The 22,460-nt window shown below is 45.9% G+C and overlaps 1 protein-coding gene across 1 annotated transcript in view; it reads left to right on the top strand.

Annotated features, from left to right (window-relative positions):
- Nucleotides 1–7,459: 7,459 nt before the first annotated feature.
- Nucleotides 7,460–22,460, top strand: part of DHCR24 (24-dehydrocholesterol reductase) — a 30,325-nt gene continuing 15,324 nt past the window's right edge. Inside the window, exons 1-5 of the mRNA XM_072820368.1 lie at nt 7,460–7,750; nt 11,004–11,159; nt 19,865–19,970; nt 20,604–20,722; nt 21,729–21,992. Of these exons, the coding sequence (XP_072676469.1) occupies nt 7,520–7,750; nt 11,004–11,159; nt 19,865–19,970; nt 20,604–20,722; nt 21,729–21,992 (876 nt within the window). The 5' untranslated portion in view covers nt 7,460–7,519. The remainder of the gene's footprint in view (nt 7,751–11,003; nt 11,160–19,864; nt 19,971–20,603; nt 20,723–21,728; nt 21,993–22,460) is intronic.

Below are 22,460 nucleotides of genomic sequence, written 5' to 3'. Positions count from 1 at the left end.
ATAAGCACTAATTCATTTCCTACTCAAAGCGGCCTTATGAAGGTGGAATCTGTCATTACCCTCATTGTACAGATGGGGAAATTAAGGCTTTGAGCAAATAGAAACACACGCAAGGTCATATAATTAGTATCTGCAGGAAACAGAACTCAACCCTGATTTGTTTGACTCCAGAGCCCGTGCTATTACCCCTGTGTTACATACTCAGACCTCATGGTCATCTCTTCCCGGCTCAGCCTCCCCTCAATTAACAAGATTTTGATGGAAATTTAAGGGCAGTCTGGTAGAGTGGGATGTGGAATCCTGGTTAAAGTGTTTACAAGCCAAGTGCTGTTGGATGTGTTACTTGACCTCCTGAGCTTCTGTTCTTTCTGTAGAATGGAGACAGTAGACCAATTTGCAGGGCTGTTGAGAAGACTAACCATGGGAGTGCATGGAGTATCCTAGGCAGTACACGGCACGTAGTCATAGGCGTTCAGTAAGTGCTGGTTGTTAGTAATAATAGTAAGAGGGCCTCAGCTGAGGGCATCTGAAAGGACTAGAGATTACATCATGTGAAGACCAGTGAAGAGCAGTGGCTGTTCTTACCTGGAAGACGGGAGCTGTAAGAGTTACCTTCAAATGTACAGATGGGAGGAGACAGGGAAGACTCATTCTGTGTGGCTCCAAAGGGCAGAACTGGGACCAAGGGGGCTATTCTAGGAGTTTCTAACCACCTGAGGGAACTCGCATTGAGACAGGCTTCTTTTTGAGGTGGTGCGATGGTTCTACTGGAGGATTTCCAGAGAGAACATGTGTAATCCATTTACGAAGGTGGTTTATGGCAGCAGCTCTTGCACGTGGGTGTGTAAGAATCACTCTGACAGCTTGCTAAAGTACGATCAATGGGCCTGCTTCCAGAACTTTTGCTTCCTAAAGCCCGGGAAGGGGCCTGAGACTTCGCATCCGTAACCAGTCCCCAAGCGATACTGTGGCTGCTGCTTCTGGTCTACACTTTGAGAACCATCACACCCTCCAGAAAGTGATTCTTTCTAAATCCCAGACCTTTTGGGTTGGTTCATGACAATGCCTCCAGAAGTCAGAAAAATTATGGAACATATCAAGTGTTTCAGAATGCTAAATGTGTTCACTTTGAAGGACTGTTTTTATCCTGAGACCATATGACCTTCCGACTTTTTCTGGTATTGAAATTCTCTTTCTTTCATGTAAGGAGGATAAGGGCGGGGAGGGTTCTTCAGTTGGCCGCTTTCTTCACACAGCAAAATAACAAGCTGGCAACGCTGGGATTGTCCCCAATTTTTTAAAACATTTTTTTGGTCCAGATACTTCTAAAATTGAGGACACCCGGGCCTTGGGCGAGTAAAAGTTTAGATGAAGTGGTTTCTCAAAGAGATCCCTTCCCAAGTAAAGTTTAGGTGTCTCTTTAAAAGGCCTCATACATCTCTTTGCCTGGCTGAACAGCTTGCTTGGACCATATTTGACCTCTTATTGATGTTTCCAGTGATCATTAGGCACATCTATTACCATAAAGAGCTGTCAGACCCACAACTATGCCCTCACGGAGGTTACTTCGAGAGGACTGTTTGTCCCTCATTAAACCGCCCAGGCTGCTTTTCTGTTCATGTGTAGCAATTCCAATACCAGCTGCAACTCACTCCTGCTACACAGCTGTCCCTTCATGTATCAGCCTGTTCCTCTGCCCATTTTCCAAAGAATGTCAAGCCACCAAGCTTATTAAATCAGTGGTTTCATTTTACACATCAATTTAAGTCAACAGCCTGTGACTTTGAGATCATTTATCTCTTATGAGGGGTAAGGGCAGAGGCTGTGTAAAAGATCAAAGAGAGTTGCCCCTTTCGGTTGAGAAATGGTAATGACAGATAATTTTCACTGGAAACTCACTACATGCCACAACTTAATCTAGAGCAGTGAAGTAACTTTGCTCAGGGTTAATATATGGGAGTCAGGATTCAAATAAGATTATCAGAATGAGATGGGCACTGCTAACCTTTACTGGGGTCACTGGTATTGCTAACAGTGAGCTGCTGAAGTCTGCCCACTGCGCAAGTGAAGATACATAGGTGTTACTGTTTGTATGTGGCGCTTATTCCCTGACAGTTTTTGTTTAAGGGATTTTCTGGTGTTGTTTGAAGGAATTGAAATTATTCACATTCAAGAATCAAACTGAGAATCAGATGACTTGGGGACACTGGCCTTGTGCTGGGCACTGGGCAAATAGAGATTAGGAGAGCTGCCCTTGGAAAAGGCAGTAATGTGTGGAAGCGTTCTAGGCTGCCAGCGGCCAAGGACAGAAATGGCAAAGCCTTAATTTCTGTGGACTACCTCTCGATCACCAAGACCAGTCAGTCTGAGACATTGGCTTCAGCCTTCCTACCTAGAAAGCACTGAGAACTGGTCATTATGGCAAGCTGGAAAAGGAGATGGTGCTGAATGTCCTTTGTAGTAGGTTGGTCTTAAGCAAACTGCTTGCATGTGTGCTATGAGAGCCATGGGACAGGCTAAATGGTGCAACCAGCTATGTGGTCTGCAATTACTATAGTCACAATAACCATGACAGCGGGTCCTGGCTGGTTCAGTCAGTAGAGCATAAGACTCTTGATCTTTGGGTGGTGAGTTCAAGCCCCATGTTGGGTGCAGAGATTATAAATAAATAAACTTTAACCATGACATTTCATGTCAGTAAGGGCCTGGGGAAATTTTTATTCTTTTTTTTTTTTAAGATTTATTCATCTATTTATGATAGACACACAGAGAGAGAGAGAGGCAGAGACACAGGCAGAGGGAGAAGCAGGCTCCATGCCGGGAGCCCGATGCAGGACTGGATCCCGGGACTCCAGGATCGCGCCATGGGCCAAAGGCAGGCCCCAAACCGCTGAGCCACCCAGGGATCCCTGGAAATTGTTATTCTTATACTCTGTGGATAGCATTTTTGAAGAGCAATTTGGCAATCGGTTTTAAAATATAATAAGAAAGTTAAGATTTCATGAGTTCAAACACGTGTGATAATGAAAATTTACTGGAAATGCACCCATCATAATTAAACTTTGGAAACAACTTAATTGTCTTTTAACAGCATACTGATTGAACAAATTAAGTTATATACATGCATGCACACATACACACACATCTATCAGTGTACACACAAACATATGCAATAGAATGTAAAGAAGCCATTTAAAATGTCTATAGCACGTGGTTAAATTTTTAAAAAGCAAATTAGAAAGCTTATGTTGAAATGATCTTGTTTTGTAAAATCACATAAGTATGTGTATGTGGGCCTAAAGATAGGTCTAGAAGTATGGTCATAAATATGTGAACTTTAGTTATCTTTGGATGGCATTCCTTTCTTGAACAGCTCTCATTCCTTTGGACCCAAATAATTCACCTGGCTAACTCCTATTAATCCCATTCATCCCATGGTATGTCTGCTTAGTCACCAATTTCTTCCAGAAGCCCTCCCGGAGTGTCTATATAGATGACACTTCATGTGCCTCCATAGCACCCCATAATTCTTTATCATAACACTTAACATCGGTTTATAATTGCTCATGGATGGTCTAGATATCCCACAAGGGTCTGTCAGAGTGTGGACTGCGTCTAGTTTACTACTGTATCCCCAGCATGACTACTACAAAAAGAAAAAACAAAACAAAAACCAGAAAACAAGTGTTGACAAAGAAATGGAGCAGGGGAAAGCATTAGGTATTGCTGGTGGGGATGTAAAATCGTGCAGCCACTGTGGAAAACAGTATGGTGGTTCCTCAAAAATTAAACCTGGAATTACCATATGATCCCGCAATTCCACTTCTGGGTATATACCCAAAAGAATTGAAAGCAAGGTCTTGAAAAGATACTTGTACATCCATATTCACAGCAGCATTGTTCACATGGATAAAACATGGAAGCAACCCAAGTGTCCATTGACAGATGAATGGATAAGTAAAGTGTAGTACATACAATGGAATATTTCAGCCTTAAAAAGGAAGCAAACTCTGCAATATGCTACAACATGGATGAATCTCGAGGACAGGAGGCTAAATGAAATAGCCAATCACAAAAAGACAGATACTGTACGAGATACTGAGAGTCATCAGAATCATAGAGACAGAAAGTAGAATGGTAGTTGCCAGGTGCCGGGGCGGGGGTATGGAGAGTTACTGTTTAGTGGGCGCAGAGTTTCAGATGAAGAGAGCTATGAGAATGGATGGTGGTGTTGGCTGCACAACAACGTGAACGTATTTATTTATTTACTTGTTTATTTTTTAAGATTTTATTTCTTTGAGAGAGCAAGCAAGAGAAAGAACATGAGCAGGGCAGGGAGGGGCAGAGAGAGAGAGAGAAGCCGACTCCCCACTGAGTGGGAAGCCTCACATGGGGCTCGATCCCAGGACTCCAGAATCATGACCTGAGTCAAAGGCAGATGCTTAACTGACTAAATCCTCCATGTGCCCCATGTGAATGTATTTAATACCATCGAACTGTACACTTAAAAATATTTAGGATGGGGCAGCCCGGGTGGCTCAGTGGTTTAGCGCTGTCTTCAGCCCAGGGCGTGATCCTGGAGACCCGGGATCGAGTCCCATGTCAGGCTCCCTGCATAGAGCCTGCTTCTCCCTCTGCCTGTGTCTCTGCCTCTCTCTCTCTCTCTCTCTGTCTCATGAATAAATAAATAATATCTTAAAAATAATAGGATGACCATTGTTATGTGTATTTTACCACTATAGGAAATCCATTGAAACCTATTAATGGGCCCAAGATAACAAACTGCATGATTCCATTTGGATGACCTTGATCTCTGGAAAAGACAAAACTATACTACTGCGAACAGAGCACTTGTCTCCAGGGGCTAAAGGTGGGGGAAGGATGAAATTCCAAAGGAGGGGGGTGATGAAACAATTCTAGATCTTCACTGTGTTGATTACAAAAACCCTTATATATGCTGAAATTCATAAACTGTACACAAACGATAAGCACCTTTACTATATGTTAATTAAAATGATAAAAATTAACTAATTGGCCCAACCTGGGGTTACTACTTTTCTTGCCTAGACAATAACAGCCCCAAAAGGCTGAGGTTCATGGAGACAGAAAAGAAGAATCAAAGATGCAGGCAGGTAGGCAGGAAGAGAGAATGAGGACCTGCAGGCTGGGTTAACTATTGTTCTGAGTACTTTTTCATTCATTTTCTTTTTTGAGAGTTGTCCCCTAAACCTCAGCCCTATTTGGTTATTGAGGTGTATTCCTCCTTTTCCCAAGGGTAAAACTATTCTGATTACCAGTAATTTTGTGGTTTCTCAACTACAAGGCACTAAACACTTTAGTCCAAAGTTGATTTTTATGTAGAACTTAACTTTCCAGATTACCTCATACCCCAACAATACTCAGGATGGTTAAGCTTTTTTTTTTTTTTTTAAGATTTATTCATTTATTTAAGAGAGAGAGCATGCACACAGGCAAGTGAGCAAGTATGGGGGTGGGGTGCAGAGGGAGAGAATCTCAAGCAGACTCCCCGCTGAGCACAGAGCCTGATCTCACATGCAGGGCTCCAGTCCAGGACCCTGAGTTCAAGACCTGAGCCGAAGGCAGATGCTTAACCAACTGGGCCTCCCAGGACCCCCAGAATGGTTAAGCTTTTAAAGCAAAGCCCTCCCTAACAGTTCTAACATTTGAATTCAAACAGAACCAGGGTGAGTTTTCCACAGTGGCTCTATTCTTTACATTTTTGGTGCCCCCTCTTGATTGGAGCTGCTAGAGATATAACTTAAGACAGATCAATAATTTTAAAAGTTTTAGTAGCTACCTTTAAAAGGTAAACAGAGCAAGTGAAATCAACTTTAATATTTTATTTAACCCAGCACATCAAAACACTATCCTTGCCACACATAATCAATATTAAATTATTAGTGAAATAGTTCACATTCTCTTCTTTGTACTGTCTTTGGAATCCAGTGTTTTACACTTAACGTTCATTTCAATTTAGATTAGCCACATACCAGTAGCTGGTAGCTGTTGTATAAGACATTGCTGGGCTAGGCTATTCATTTTTAAAGCCCAGTGCAAACAGCCTCTCACTATGTGGACTTTGATCATTATTGAACATTCGAGCCTCTGCCTACATTCTTCATGCATTCATTGGTCAACAAACCCTGGAGTGTCTACTAGCATCAGGCACTGCGCTAGAAACTGCAAACACAAAAGTGAACGAGGAGACATCGCGTGCCCTAAAGCTCAGTCTGCCAGTGTGAGAGACCCATAAAGAGACAGTGAACAAAATAACGTGTAAGAATCAGGACAGCTGCACTTTATTTTATGAGCACTTGAAAGGGGAAGAAAGTGTCATAAATGTAGTTTTAGAGGTGGCCCGGAGCTGATTCAAGGATGTACGTCTAGCTCTATTAAGGGAATGGTAAGGCCATTGCAGAGGTTCCATGGGGAGCAAAGGTACTGAAAATCTGAGGGATCGTGGGGGCCCAGGGAACCTCCTACGAGTGCATGTTCCTTCTGCCAAAGATGAGAACAGAGGGAAGTGGATAGGTGATAAGCGAGGCCAGTTTAGGACCTCAGTGGTCTAAGTTTAGCTCCTAAAATAAAAATCGCCTGCACTTTCTAAAATTTCAGAAGAGGTAACCAGCTCTCTACAGAATCGAGGTGAAACGCAAAGGACACTGGATTTAATCTTTTGCCGGGCACAGTCCCCGCTCCTCCGTACTGGAGCCCCCCCTGCTCGGGCCTGCCCCACTGCCTGGCACAGTGGCCGCTAGGGCGCATTCACCGTGGCTGCGGGGGGGGGGGGGGGTCCTTCCTTCTTTCCCCTCCTGTCCTATCTGCATCAGCCGAGTGGGAAAGGGGTAAGGGAGCCGTTTTGCACTCTTCTGGGATGCTTCCTCCCTGATAAAATGGAGCTCACCCTACCCCCCGCGCCCCCCGACCTGCTGCAAACTCCACCGAGCCTGCAGAAAGCGCCTGGGGAAATGGCAAGGTGCACCTCGTGGCCTTGAGCGCCCCGCGCGACCCGCCGGCCGCGGTCAGGGCTAAGCGCGCGCTCCCCGCGGGGCCGGGAGTCCGCGGCCGAGCTGCGGGGCGCCCGACCCAGGGCCGGGGGGCGCCGACCCAGCGCGCGGCGGCTGAACGCGGCCCTCGAGCCGGCGTCCCCGCAGCCCCCCGCGCCGCAGGGCGCCCCCGACCCCGCGGGCGCGCGAGTTCCCCAGCCGCCCCTCCCCGCGCGACGGCCGAAGGGGGTGGGGCGGCCCGCCTCCCGCAGCCAATCAGCGCGGCGGCTTCCTGGTCCGATCCCCGGCGCGGCTCGCCATTGGTCGCCAGCCGGGTCTCGGCCCACCGAACCTTGGCGGCCCGAGCCAATCGCGAGGCGGCGAGGCGACCCCCCGACTCCCGGGGAGCGGGCGGCGGGCGGCGGGCGCGGGCGGCGGGCGCGGAGCGGCGGCGGCGACGGGCGGCGCGAGCCGGGACCCCCTCCCCCGCGCGGCGCGCCGCCGGCCCCACCATGGAGCCCGCCGTGTCGCTGGCCGTGTGCGCGCTGCTCTTCCTGCTCTGGGTCCGCGTGAAGGGGCTGGAGTTCGTGCTCATCCACCAGCGCTGGGTGTTCGTGTGCCTCTTCCTCCTGCCGCTCTCGCTCATCTTCGACATCTACTACTACGTGCGCGCCTGGGTGGTGTTCAAGCTCAGCAGCGCGCCTCGCCTGCACGGGCAGCGCGTGCGGGACATCCAGAAGCAGGTGAGGGCGCGGCGGGATGCGCGGCGGGATGCGCGCGGCGCTGGGTGCTGCGGGGCCCGGGGGCCCGGGGGCCCAGACCTCACCGGGGGGCGGGGGGCGCTTCCCGGGAGCGAGGGGTCTGCCCTGCGCGGAGCACCTGCGGGGGCCCCAGAGGGTAGACGGGATCACCAGACCGGGCAAGGTGAGCCGGGAACAGGTGGTGCCGCCGGGCCCGACGCATCCCGGAGACGGGGGCTTCTCGGGGCTGGGGCTGGCGGGAGAGACCGGGGAGTCGGGGAATTGACGGGACGAAGGTGTGTCCGGCGGAGGGTTGGCTGTGAGCCCAGGCCGGGAGTGGGGGAAGGTTGGAAAGTTCCCCTCCGAACTAGGTTGGGGCGGGGTCTAGAGTTGAGAGTTTACTCTGCAGCAGCAAGGAGCTCTTGCCTCTTTGAGAAGGAAGGAAGGACCGAGGTGAGAGGGTAGCACCCAGCCGGGGTGAGGGTGAAGAGCCTTGGGGCGCTGGGCGGGTACTCACTTCTGGAGGAGGCATCCCCAGTAACTCTGTACATCCTCCCCGCCTCCAAACCCCATCCCCCCACCCCGGGTCTGCGCCCCTACGGAGTCCCCGCGGCCGCCCCCGCTGCGGCTCACCCTGGAACCTCCTTCTCTGTGCCCAGGGTTGGCGTGGCCTTCCAGCCTGGGCATTTTCTTGACCTCCCTCTACCCCTCCTTACGTTCCTCTTAGGAGTGTCAGGTTGCAAAGAGCTTCTGTTTCCTGTCGCCACCCTCAGCGCAGGTGTAGAAGCCTCCATGTTCTGTGGGTGCAGTGCTGGGTGCCGCAAGCAAGAGTGGGAAGATGGATGCTGAGGGCCACTCCTATGAGGCATAAGACCTTGGGCTGGGTAGCAGAATGCAATGTCTGGAATTGCTTTGCCTGGGCTACCCTGGGTTCAGCCGGCCACAGTCACAGCTCCAGAGCTCTGCCTACCCTCCCTCCCCGACTGCACCCTCTTCCCTAGCTCTTTCCATAGGTTCAGATTTCCCTGTTTACTTGTTTGTTGTTTCTCCCCCATACACACACCCCCACCCTCCATCCAAGTGTGGGCTCCTGAAAGGCAGGGACTGTTATTGTCCAAGTCACCTCTGACCCATGGGGCCCTGTCCAGAGCAGCCCAGTGCCTGCTTGTTTAGCTAAAACTAAGCCAGAGGTTCTCACTGGACAAGAAGACAAGGGGCTTGGCCAAACCAGCCTGCTACTCAGCACCTGACACATGCCACGCCCCGAGCCTTGATGTCCATCATTTCTAATCTCACAGCAATCCTAGGAAGACTTAGACCTGTTTTACAGACAGGGAAAAATTGAGGCTGAATCAGTAGTCATGTGTTCAAGGTGGCTATAGCTGGTAAATGGGGCTGGAAACCAGATCAGCCTGGTTTTAGAGCCTGATCTCTGACCTTTCTCCTTTCCCATCCCTTTCCATTCCACCCAGTAGATCTGGTTCTGTTGCCTCACACCTGGCTTGTGGCAATAACCCCCTGACTAGCGGCCCTTTTTCTTGGCCCTCCCCACGTCTCCCTGACTTGCACATACTCACAAGAAGGTCTTTGCACAACAGTACCTTCCTGCCAGATTCCTGCTTGGTTCCCATCAGGATCCAGTCCAACCGGTGGTTCAGGCTTTAAGGCTTCCATACACTCACTTCGTGCGGCCCACCCAACAGCTGGAATACAGCACCCAGAATCCATTTCCTACACCCCGGAGTTTGTACGAAGCCCTGGGTTTGCAGAATCAGGCAGGGGCAAGGCCAGATGATCATGGAATCCCTCTTCTGCTCATATACCTCTATTCACAGGGCACCCTGGCCTCAGATGGCAGGAAAGTGCTCCCCCATGTTTTTATTTTATTTTTATTTTATTTTTATTTTTATTTTTTTGCTCCCCCATGTTGAGCTGTTTGTTTACCCAGCCAGCTTCAACCCAGCCCCCTCCACGACTCTTGGTTGCATGTGGTAGGAGCTCAACTCACACTGGCCTGAGCAGCAAGGGATTTTGTTGGCCCAGATCCCGAAAAGTCCAAGAATAAAACTGGCTCAGGTATGACTAGATCGAGGATTCCCTGTTTCTCATCTTCAGCTTTCCATCCATCTGCCATCTATTGGCTTGGCTTTCGTCTGGGTTGACTTTGTACTCAGGGAGGCCCATCTCCCTGAGGAAACCCCAGCAGTTTCATACAACCGGCTCCACAATCCCAGTAAAACGTGAGTTCCTCTCCTAGAATGGGTCTTATTGTCTTGACTTGGACCCTGGGCCCATCCCTGAACTGGTCACTGTGGCCAAAAGGACAAAATCAGACCTAAGTCACATGCCCATTTTCTGGAGCAGGGGGAGACCCAGCATCACCTGGACCCAAGGAAGATGGAACCTTTAAAAGTGTATGAAGAAGAAACGAATGGTCAAAGGTCATAGCAATAGATGTCCATCTCAGCAGAAAGGGAGCACTTCCTCCTGTGTTCCTGGTGGGTGTGGAGTCCCCTGGGCCATTTGTTCTCTGCGTTGTGTGCTCTGGTCATTTGCAGTAGAGGCTTTGCAAAAGCTCTTCCTTCCATTGGGTTTGTGGTCCTTCCCCACCCCTTCTCTCCCCCTCCAGTGACATATGAGTTAACACATACACTTGCTTAGAACAGGGCTTGGCACATAAGCCTCCATTAACTGTTAACTGTTATTCTCTTCCTGACTATTAACACAAGCCCATCTATCTTTGCAGGCCGGAAGTTGGACAGTCCTGGGTGTGAATCTGGGCTCTGCCCTTCACTTGTTGAGTGACCAAGTTTTTTTGTTTCCCAGCTTTCTCCCCTATAAGAAGGGGCTGGTCATCCCACCCTTCTGGGGTTGTTGTGAGAAATCAATGAGAGAGTGCATAGTAGGTGCCCGGGTGCCCTGCACAGTGGGGGCACCCAGGAGATTGCTATCATTGTAGAGTTCTTTTATTATCGCTGTAAGACCTTGCCTGGGCTTCCCAGTGAGCATTGTTTACATAGCACTTTGATCCTGGATTTTAGCTCTTTCTCCATCCCACTTTGCCATGTGGCACTAGCCAGGGAAGGTTTCAGAGGGAAAGGGCTGCGGGCCTTCCAGTGCCCGGCGGGGTGCAGGGGCTCAGGAAGTGTTTGTTGAAACCTGAAGGCATCACTCCCAGCTCCCTCTCCTGAAAGCAGGGCTGCAAGCTGCTCTATCCCCTGGGGGGCCCAACTTAGTCTCTGTCCTACGCTTGCAGGTACGGGAATGGAAGGAGCAGGGCAGCAAGACCTTCATGTGCACGGGGCGCCCCGGCTGGCTCACTGTCTCGCTGCGGGTTGGGAAGTACAAGAAGACACACAAAAACATCATGATCAACTTGATGGACATTCTGGAGGTGGACACCAAGAAACAGGTGAGAGTGGCACAGTTCCCCGGCCCCAGGGACAGGAGAGGCACCCTTCCTGGTGCGAGTGACCCACAGGGAGACAATTTTAGCCGAGAGGGCCCCGCTCATCACAGAAGGCTCTGCGATCCTTCAAAAAACCTCATGGCTCTGGAAGAGATCAATCATAGCTGTGTCCCCCTGGTGGGCAGACTGAACTCAGGGAGACTCGTTGACTGTCAGCAGTTCCACAGGAGAAAAGGATGGGGAAGTCATGGGCAAAGATGAGAGACAAAACGGAACCTATTTATCCCTTCCTGTTAAGGAAGTATGCTGGCAAAAGACGAGCTATGGAAGTGGCAGGGAGGGTGGGCCTTCTTCCAAGCTTCCTAGGACCCACTTGTTAATAGCCTTAGACACGTGCATCATCTTTGGCCTATCTAGTAACTTTTTTTGAAACCTGGAGCAAGGAAAAAGGAAATAGGTTTATTTGTTTTTTATTTTTTGAAGATTTTTATTTAATTTATTCATGAGAGACCCAGAGAGAGAGGCAGAGACACAGGCAGAGGGAGAAGCAGGCTCCCTGCGGGGAGCCCGATGCAGGACTCCATCCTAGGACCCCGGGATCATGCCCTGAGCCAAAGGCAGACACTCAACCACTGGGCCACCCAGGTGCCCCAGAAGGAAATGGGTTTAAGTCAAAGACAGCACAGAGGGATTATGTCCCTCCCTTCCTTCCTTCCTTCCTTCCTTCCTTCCTTCCTTCCTTCCTTCCTTCCTTCCTTCCTTCCTTCCTTCCTTCCTTCCTTCCTTCTTCCCTCCCACCCTCCCTCCCTCCCTCTCACCCTTCCTTCATGTCACAGCTTTATTTTTAATGGAAGACAACCTAATACCCTAGACTTATTAGTCTCTAATAGTAGAGACTTATTACGTATGGTATATCCACATAATGGCATTTTGTGGTGAGGCCTTGGCCACAGTGCTTAATGTCCCTGCTGTCTTTTCTTTTTTCCTAAGCAATGTTATTGACATACAGTTGGTATGCAGTACTGCACAGGTGTCCAACAATAATACATTTTGGCATATGGACGCAGCCGTGAAGCCATTACCATAATCAAGACAATGAACATGCCCATTGCTCTCAAAGGTTTCCTTGTGCCCCTTGCTAACCCCTGTTTAGCCACCACCACCACCCCACCCCCGCTGCCACATTCCTAGGCAAATAATGACCTGCTTTCCATCACTGGTCTGTATTTAGAGTTTTATATAAATGGAATCAGGCATTGTGTACTTTTTTTTACTTTGGCAACTTTCACTCAGCATAATTATTTTGAGGTTCATCCAGGTTGATCGAAGTATGTATCAGAAATACATTCTGGGGACGCCTAGGTGGCTCACCGGTTGAGCACCTACCTTTGGCCCGGGGTGTGATCCTGGAGACCTGGGATCAAGTCCCACTTCGGGTTCCCTGCATGGAGCCTGCTTCTCTCTCTGCCTATGGCTCTGCCTTTCTCTCTCTGTGTCTCTCATGAGTAAATAAATAAAATCTTAAAAAAAAAAAAAGTGCATTCTGTATTACTTATGAGTGATGCTCCATCTGTATGCACAGATCACAGTTTGTATATCCAGTCACTTATCGATGGACATTTGGGTTGTTTCCAGTTTGGGACCAAAGTCACTACGAGCATTTATGTATACTCTGTATGGACACATGCTTTTCCTTTCTTTTGGATAAATACCTGGAAGTGAAATAGCTGAATCATATGATAGGCGTATAGTTAACTTTTAAAGAAACTTAAATTGTTTTCAAAGGGGCACCTTTGGCTCAGTGGTTGAGCATCTACCGTTAGCTCAGGTCGTGATCCCAGGGTCCTGGGGTGAGTCCCACATTGGGCTGCCCACAGGGAGTCTGCTTCTCCTGCCTGCCTGTGTCTCTGCCTCTCTCTCTGTGTCTCTCATGAATAAATAAATAAAATCTTAAAATATTTTTTTTTTCAAAGTGGCTGTAGCATTTTACATTCCCACGAGTGTTCTAAGTGGCTCCACATCATCAGACTTGGTACAGTTGGTCCTCTTAATTTTAGCCATTCTAGTAGGTGTGTAGTGGTAGCTCATTGTGGTTTTAACTTCCATTTTCCTAATGACTAATGATGTTGGGCATCTTTTCATGTGCATATTTGCCATTTGTAGATCTTTTTTTAATGAAGTACCTGTTCAAATCTTTAAGCTAAAATTTTTATCAGGTTGTTTGTTTTCTTATTATGTGTTCTAGAAACAGGTCCTTCATCAGACACAATTTGCAACTATTTTCTCCCAGTTTTTGACTTCTCTTTAGAAAACTAGAGGTTTTTAATTTTGGTGGAGTTCAGTATATTAGTTTCTTCTTTTATAGATCGTGTTTGTGATGTCTTATTTAAGACATCTTGCCCTAATTCTGTTTACTTCTAGAAGTATTATGGTTTTCTGCTTTACATTTAGGACCATGATCCAATTTGAGTTAATTTTTGCATGTGATATGAGTAAAAAAAAAAATACGTTCTTGCATGTGGATTTTCTATTGTTCTGGCCCCTTTTGTTGAAGAAATAATCCTTTCTCCACTGAATTGCCTTTGCTCCTTTGTTGAAAATCAATTGTCCATATACATAAATCTATTTCTGGACCCTTCTGTTGATCTGTTTGCCCATCTGTATGCCAATTCTATACTGTCTTGATTACTATAGATTCATAAGTCCCAAAGAATGAGTTGGGAAGAATGCCCTCCTTTTCATTTTAATGAGGGAGTTTGTATAAAATTGGTATTATTTCTTCATGCAGTAATTCATAGACTTAACTAGTGAAACCATCTGGGCCTAGAGTTTTCTCTGTGAGCAAGTTTTTATCTGTAAATTTTTTTAAAAAAAATTTAATAGCCCTACGGCTCTTCATTTTGTTTCTTCTTGGTGAGCTTTGACAGTTTGTGTCACCAAAGGTATTTGTCTATTTCAGGTTGTAGAATAAACTGACATTACGTTATTCGTAATACTCCTGCTATCTTTTGAACATCTGTAGAATCTGTAGTAATGTCACATGTCTCATTCCTGAGATGGGTCATTTGTGACAACTCTCTTCTTCCTGACCAGTTTGGCTAGAGGTTGATCAACTATACTGATATTCCAAAAGAAGCTGCTTTTGGTTTCATTGATTTTTCTCTATTTTTCTTTATTTGTTTCCTATTTCATTGACTTCTGCTTTGATCTTTGTTACTTCCTTTCTTTTACTGACTTTGCATGTAATTTTACTCATGTTAGTCTTGGTTTCTAAGGTAAAAGCTGAGGCCATTGACTTAGGCCTTTCCTTTTTTCTAATATAGATATTTAGTGCTATAAATTTCCCCCTAAGCACTGTTTTAAAACCATCCCACAGATTTTGAATCTTTCCATCTTCATTCAGTTCAAAATACTTTCTGGTTTCCCTTTTGATATTTCTTTCACTCATGGGTTATTTAGAAGCATGTTATTCAGTTTCCAAATACTTGGGAATTTTCCACAGATCTTTCTGTTACCAATTTCTAATTTAATTCAGTTATTGTTAACAAAAATACACTTTATATGATTAGAATGCTTTTCAACTTATCGAGACTTACTTTATGGACCAGAATATGGGCTGTCTTGGTAAATGTTATGTCTGCATCTTTTAAAATGCTATTCTGCTGTTTTGGGGTGGCTTCTACTAAATGTCAATTGGTTGTCAAGTTGATTGATAGTGTTGTTCAAGTTTTCTATATTCTTACGAATTTTCTCTCTGTTCTATCAATGATTGAAGAGATACTGAAATCTCTGCCTGTGATTGTGGATTTATTTCTCTTGTAGCTCCATCATGTTTGGCTTCATGCATTTTGAAGCTCTGTTAAGAAGTATATAAATGTTTAGGATTTTTATGTCCTCTTGATTGAATGATTTATGTCCTCTTGATAAATCCCTTTGCCATTATGAAATGATTGATTTTATTCCTAGTTATCTTCTTCACTCTGAAACTACTTTGTCTGATATTATTAATAAAGTCACTCCACATCTCTTGACCAATGGTGGCATGCTGTACCTTCATATTTAAGTGTGGCCCTTATAGGCACCTTATAGTTAGGTATTGCTTTTTAATATGATCTAACAATCTCTGCCATTTAATTAAGATGTTAAAACCATGTACAAGGGCGTCTGGGTGGCTCAGTTGGTTGAGCACCTGACTCTTGATTTCAGCTCAGGTTATGATCTCAGGGTCGTGAGACCCCAGCCCAGTGTCAGGCTCTGTGCTCAGCACAGTCAACTTAAAATTCTTTCCCTCTCCTTCTTCCCATTCACTCTCTCTCTCTCTCTCTCTATCTCTAAAAAAACAAACAAAAAAACTCACACACATTAGCATTTAATATTATTATCAATAAAATTTGGGTTATATCTGTCACCTTTTTTTTTTTTTAAAGTAAGCTCCGTGCCCAGTGGGGAGCCCAGTGCTCCAGACCCTGAGACCAGGACTTGAGCAGAAATCAAGGGTCAGATGCTGGGGGCACCTGGGTGGCTCAGTCAATTAAGCTTCTGCCTTTGGCTAAGGTCATGATCTTGGGGTCCTGGGATCAAGCCTCATGTCAGGGCTTCTGCCTTTGCCCCCCAACCCACCCACCCTGTTGTTCTCTCTCTCTCTCCTCTCTCTCTCTCTCTCTTAAATAAATAAATAAATAAATAAATAAATAAATAAATAAATAAATAATCAATCTTAAAAAAGTCAGATACCTAACCAACTGAGCCATTCAGGTGCCCCTGTTCTTTGTTTTCTATTTGTCCCTTTGTCCCTTTGTTCTTTGTTTCCTTTCTCCTTCTTTCTTTTTCTTTTTTTTTTTTTCTTTTAGGTAACTAAATAATTTTTGAAATTCTAATTTAGCTCTTTGGTTGGCTTTTTAGCTGTAACTCTTTGTTTTGTGCTTTTAGCAGTTTTAGGATTTATAGTTTGCATTTCACTTATCACAGTCCACCTTCAAGTGATAGCATCCTATGTCATGTATATTATTAGAATCTTACAATAATATACTTGCAGCCCTCTCCTCCCCACCTTTGTGCTATTGTCATACTTTTGTATGTTGCAAACCCACAATGCCTTTTTATTTAATAGTCCAGGATCTTTTGAAGAAATATAAATAATAAGAAAAAATCTTATGTACTTACCCATGCAGTTACCATTTCTTCATTCTGGTGTGTGGATTTGTATTTCCATCTGGCTTCATTTTCCTTCTGCCTGAAGGAACTCCTTTGACATTTCTTGTATGATGATTTTGCTGGTGATGAATCTTTCAGCTATTGTATGAAAACATTTCTTTTATTGCCTTCATTTCTTTTCCAACTTTTATTTTGAGAATCTACATGTAACATAAAGTTTATCATCTTAACCTTTCTTAAAGATTTTACTTATTTATTCATGAAAGACAGAAAGAGAGGCAGAGACATAGGCAGAGGGAGAAGCTGGCTCCCTGTGGGGAGCCTGATGAGGGACTTGATACCCAGGACCCCAGGATCATGACCTGAGCCAAAGGTAGACGCTCAACCACTGAGCTACCCAGGTGCCCTTAACCATTTTTTTAAGTAGACTCCATGCCCAACATGGGATTTGAACCCGCCACCCTGAGATCAAGAGTCACATGCTGCACCAGCTGAGCCAGCCAGTCATCTTCCCATATCAGCCAGTGGATGATAAGCCACTCATCTTACCCACTTTTAATTGTACATTTCTTCAGTGGTATTAAATACATTCACATTGTTTTGCAGCCATCCCCACCATCTATTCCCATAGCTCTTTTCGTTTCATGAAACTGAAACTCCATACCTATTAAACAATTAACTTCCGCCTCTCCCCACTGCCCTGAGTGACCACCGTTACAAATTCTGTCTTAATGATTCTGACTATTCTAAGTATCTCATAAAATCATATAGGGGCAGCCCCAGTGGCGCGCAGCGGTTTAGCGCCGCCTGCAGCCCGAGGTGTGGTCCTGGAGACCTGGGATCGAGTCCCATGTCGGGCTCCCTGCATGGTGCCTGCTTCTCCCTCTGCCTGTGTCTCTGCCTCTCTCTCTCTAGCTGTGTCTCTATGAATAAATAAATAAAATCTTAAAAATAAATAAATAAATAAATAAATAAATAAATAAATAAAATAAACCTTTAAAAAAACATATAGTATTTGTTTTTTTGTGCCTATCTTATTTTGCTTGACATAATATCCTCAAAGTTCATCTGTGATATAGCATATTGCAGAATTTCCTTTCTTTTTAAGGCAGAACCATATTTCGCTGTATATATGTACATTTTGCTCATCCATTCACCTGTTGGTGGACATTGGGTTGTTCTCATGTTTTAGTTATTGTGAATAATGCCACTAGGAACATGGATGTACGAATACCTTTTCGATCCCTGCTTTCAGTTCTTTCTGGTATGTACCCCAAACTGGAATTGCTTGATCATATGGTAATTCTGTTTAATCTTCTTTGAGAATCTTCCATACTGTTTTCCACAGCAAGTATACCATTTTACCCTCCCACCAACAGTACACAAGCATTTTAATTTCTCCACATCTTTACTTCCACTTGTTATTTTCTGAGGTTTTGTTTGCTTTTTGATGATCCATCCTAACACATTTAAGGTTGCCTTCATTTTTGAAAGCTGTTTTCACTGGGTATGAAATTCCAGGTTGATAGTATTTTCCCCCCTCAGTACTTTATAAAGATGCTTCACTGTGTTCTTTCCTGTGTTGTTTCCAACAAGAAACCTCTCATTCTTATCTTTGTTCTTTTATATGTAACATGTCTTCTTTTTCTCTGGCTGCTTCTAAGATTTTTATCAATAACTTTGAGCAATTTTAGTATGATGTGCCTCAGTATTGTTTTTTTTTTTCCTCCTAATCCTTGTGCTTGGGATTCATTATAATTTTTGTCAAATTTGGAAAACAGGTCATTATTTCTTTAAGTATTTTTTTCTGCTCCCTGCTCTCTCTTCTTTGAGGACTATGGCAGGTATATGAGACCTTTTGAAATTGTTCCACAGCCCAGCTCACTGAGACACTGTAAAAATTGTAAGCATTTTTTCTCTGTGTGTGTTTCATGTGGGAGAGTTTTGATTGCTGCATCCTAGAATGCATTGCTCTTCCTCCTGCATGGTCAATTCTAGCCAGTGTGTCTTTCATCTCAGATATTGTTTTTGTGTATGGAAGTTTCCTTAGGATCTTTTTACTATCTTTTTAATGTCTCTACTTAACTTTTTTGAATGTAGGGAAGATAGTAGTATAACTACTAGTTTATAATAATTATTTTAATGTTCTTGTTTGCTGATTGTAATATCTTTGTCAAATCTGGGCCTATTTAATCAAAACAGATAGATTGACTTTTCTCCATGTTATGAGTCAAATCTTCCTGCCTCCTTGCATACCTGGTAAACTTTGATTGTATTCTAGACATTGTGAATTTTACCTTTTTGGGTGCTGAATATTTTTTGTATTCCTAAAATCTTCTTGAGATTTGTTCTGGGCCATAGCCATGTTACCAAGAAATAGTTTGATGCTGTTGGGTCTTGATTTTTCAGGTGAGGCCAGAGCAGCATGTAATCTAAGAGTAGTTATTCCTCCTGCTGAGGCAAGATCACACTATACCCATTGCCTTGTGAACCAAGAGGTTTCCAGTCTGGCTTGTGAGAACAGATCTTTCCCTGGATGAACCTTGGTCCTGTGACTTATTACCCATTCTGGTTCCATTTTCTCTGGCCTTGGCCTCAGGTGATTTCCTTATGTGTATGCACTAACCAGTACCCCGCTGAACGCTCAGTGGACATCCTTTGCAGTTCTTCAGAGTCTTCTCTCTGTGCAGTTATCTCCTCTCCAGTGCTCTGTCCTGCAAGCTCTATTCACTCTGATCTTCTGTGGCACTCAGCACAGAGTCCACTGGGCTCCCCTGCCTTTCCCTTCCCTGCATTGCCTGACTCCAGGGAATCAGCCTGGGCATTCACAGAGCTCCCCTTGTTTGTTTCCTGTCCCTCAGCAGTCATTAACTTCATTGCTTGATAATCTTCTATGCTGAAAACTCTTGTTTCCATTTATTTTGTCTGTTTCTTGCTTTTGGGCAACAGGGTAAACGTGGTCCCTGTTGCTCCGTCTTGGCTGGAAGCAGAAGTCCACATTTTGACATATGGATGTATCTATCAAAAGTTGTGTTTTCCAAGAATATCTCATGGCAAAGGATGATGGTCGTAGTGTTAAATTTAAAAAGCAAAGCAGAGAAATATGCATAAGTGTGCTTGAATTTGTATATATGTGTGTTTTATTACAACAAACAAAATAGCAAGTGAGGCATGGATGGAAAAAGTCTAAAAGTAAGGACTTCCAGTACTAACACTGACAGCTAGGATGACATGAAGTGGGATGGATGTTTTTTGTCTTCTTCAAAAATGCAGTTTCTTCCAAATAAGTATCTTCTAACATCTAGAAGAGAAATAAACTGAGTATTAAGTGTAAAGATATTTGAAAGGACAAAGTCAAACACTAACAGACCCAGCACCAGAAATTCCATTTACCATCATGAAAGACAGTATCCTGTTCTAGCAAGAGGCTGCAAGGGGCACGTAGGAATCCTATGTGGTCGAGTGGGAAAATTTGGGGTGACAACTGTGTGAAGAAGCCACCAGGAACCCTGGCAACTTCCTTGTGATCAGGGTCTCTCTTCTTGTGTCAATAGATCGTCCGTGTGGAGCCCTTGGTGACCATGGGTCAGGTGACTGCCCTGCTGACCTCCATTGGCTGGACCCTGCCTGTGTTGCCCGAGCTCGATGATCTCACAGTGGGTGAGGACTCAAGACAGGCCAAGGGTCCGAGCTGTGGCCCTGTGATCCACTCCTGTAGGTGGAGTTCCACCCACGGATGCCACTGTTCCATCTGTGACGGAAGTCACTGTCTCTGCTCATCCAGTTTCAAAGGCAGGGTGTTGGCTGCCTGCCTTTCCATCCCTGGGCAGCTCAGGTTATCAGGCCCCACCTTCTCTTTGGTGTGAACCTACATCCCTATGATACGTGTCCATTATTCTAGTTTTGCCTCAAGGGGCACACAGAATAAGTCTAGTCTGCCTCTCCCTCCGCAGGATTCGTGGTCCCCAAAGCCTTTCCTTTTCCAGGGGAAGCATCTCCAGTTCCTGGAACTGTTCTCAAAGAATATAGCTTCCTACCACCCAGCCAACCCTTACCTCACCCCTGACAGGCTCTCCTACCCATCCCCCTTACCTCGAAGAAGCCCTCAGACTCCTGTCCAAGCCTCTCTTGCTCTCCAGATCCACAGAGGTGGGAAATCTACCCCAAGCAGCCAGCTGTGTCATACCTCCTTTGGGCTATGAGCAACCCCAGCTCCTGTGAAGTGCCCTTTACCCTATCTCCCCTGGCCCTGCACCCCACAGTTCTGCCTGGCTGACATGCATGTCTCTGCAGGGGGCTTGATCATGGGCACAGGCATCGAGTCATCATCCCACAAGTACGGCCTGTTCCAACACATCTGCACTGCCTATGAGCTGGTCCTGGCTGATGGCAGCTTTGTGCGGTGCACACCGGTGAGTTCAGAGATGGGGGACATCCCTGGGCATCAAGTATCCTGGGGCTGGGGAGGCAGGACCCTGGTAGTGCTTCATTTCAAACACAACTATTCAGTCTGGGTCTGTGTCCATAATATTAACAAAGATTGATAGAACCCCGTATAGGGGCTCAGATATGTTGTAAATGCTTCGTATATATTAAGTAATTTAATCCTTCAATAACTTCATGAGGTATGATTATTATCCACATTTTATAGATAGGAAACTAAAGCACAGAGAGATTAATAAACCTCCCCCAAGATTACACAGCTAGGAAATCCCACGCAGCTCGGATTCAAACCCAAATTGTCAGGCTCCCAGATTCCTGCCTGTAGCCATTTATTACACCATTCTGCCTCTCTCAAGGGCAAGTCAGGTCTGAGCCACAGAGCTCTATGTCAGATGTTGTAAGGTGTAACTAAAAGTGCCTAGAGGGGCTGTTTTGGAAAAATAAAAGATAATTTTACTGCCCAAAGTGGGATGCAGACATTTAAGGCATTTACCCTGATGAGTGGGACAGGATTGAAACTTTGTTTATAAGATTTTGTTTATTTATTTGAGAGAGACAGAGAGCACGAGCAGGAGGGGCAGAGGAGAAGGAGAGAGAGAATCCCAAGCAGACCCTATACGGAGCAGAGCCCAATGTGGGGTTTGATCTCATGACCTGAACCGAATAAACCTCATTGGCTATGATACTGCCACTGTGCAAAGCACGACCTGAGCCAAAATCAAGAGTCAGGTGCCTTCTGTGAGCCTCCCTGAGACAGAGGGCAGTATAAGTTCACACGTCATGCTGAAGCTGCAGAGGGAAAGCAGGCCCAGAAAGTCCTGTTGCTGAAGTTCCTTGTTAGGGTTTACACAACAAGACAGGAATAGAGGAGGAGGTAAGCTGAGGCCCTGGGTTCTTTGCACCCCTGTTCACTGTGTGCCACACCGTGGGGTGTGGTGGTCCAGGCTCTCAGCATGTGTTGACTTGGCCTCCTAGTCGGAAAACTCAGACCTCTTCTACGCTGTGCCATGGTCCTGTGGGACCCTGGGCTTCCTGGTGGCTGCCGAGATCCGTATCATCCCCGCCAAGAAGTACGTCAAGCTGCGGTTTGAGCCAGTGCGGGGCCTGGAGGCTATCTGCGACAAGTTCACCCGTGAGTCCCAGCGGCCGGAGAACCACTTTGTGGAAGGACTGCTCTACTCCCTGGATGAGGCTGTCATAATGACGGGGGTCATGACGGACGATGCAGAGCCCAGCAAGGTAGGCCAGGGGGTCAGCTGCCAAGGGCCAAGGCCTGTGGATGAGGAAGGCCTGGGTGGGCTGGGGCTGCACCTGTTCCCACACCCTGACCCTGCCTGGCAGCCACGTTCTTTGAGGCCATGGCCTCAGTCAGCCTCCCCGGAGTTGGGACCCTAGGATCTACAGTCAGAGCTGTCTTGGAGAGGGAGGGGAGCCTCGTTCACTCTGCCCTGACCACCTGCCAGATACGTGCATGCCTCTTGACAATGTAAGCTTTGATCCTTGCAGCAACCCCATTTTATAGATGCGGGAACTAAGGCCCTGAGAGGTCATGTAAACTTCCAGAGATGACAAAACCAAGATCTGCATAATGGATTTGATGCCTCGGAATCTAGATTGACACTGACTTAATGTATGTAATTTTTAATAGCAGCTTTTTCTCTCATGTAGAAGGATTTGTGTTTATGAGAGACTTGGAAAGTATAAATG

The sequence above is a fragment of the Canis lupus genome, chromosome 3 (assembly GCF_048164855.1).
Source record: "Canis lupus baileyi chromosome 3, mCanLup2.hap1, whole genome shotgun sequence".
In the NCBI taxonomy this organism is placed as follows: domain Eukaryota; kingdom Metazoa; phylum Chordata; class Mammalia; order Carnivora; family Canidae; genus Canis; species Canis lupus.
This window is presented reverse-complemented; position numbering and strand designations above follow the sequence as displayed.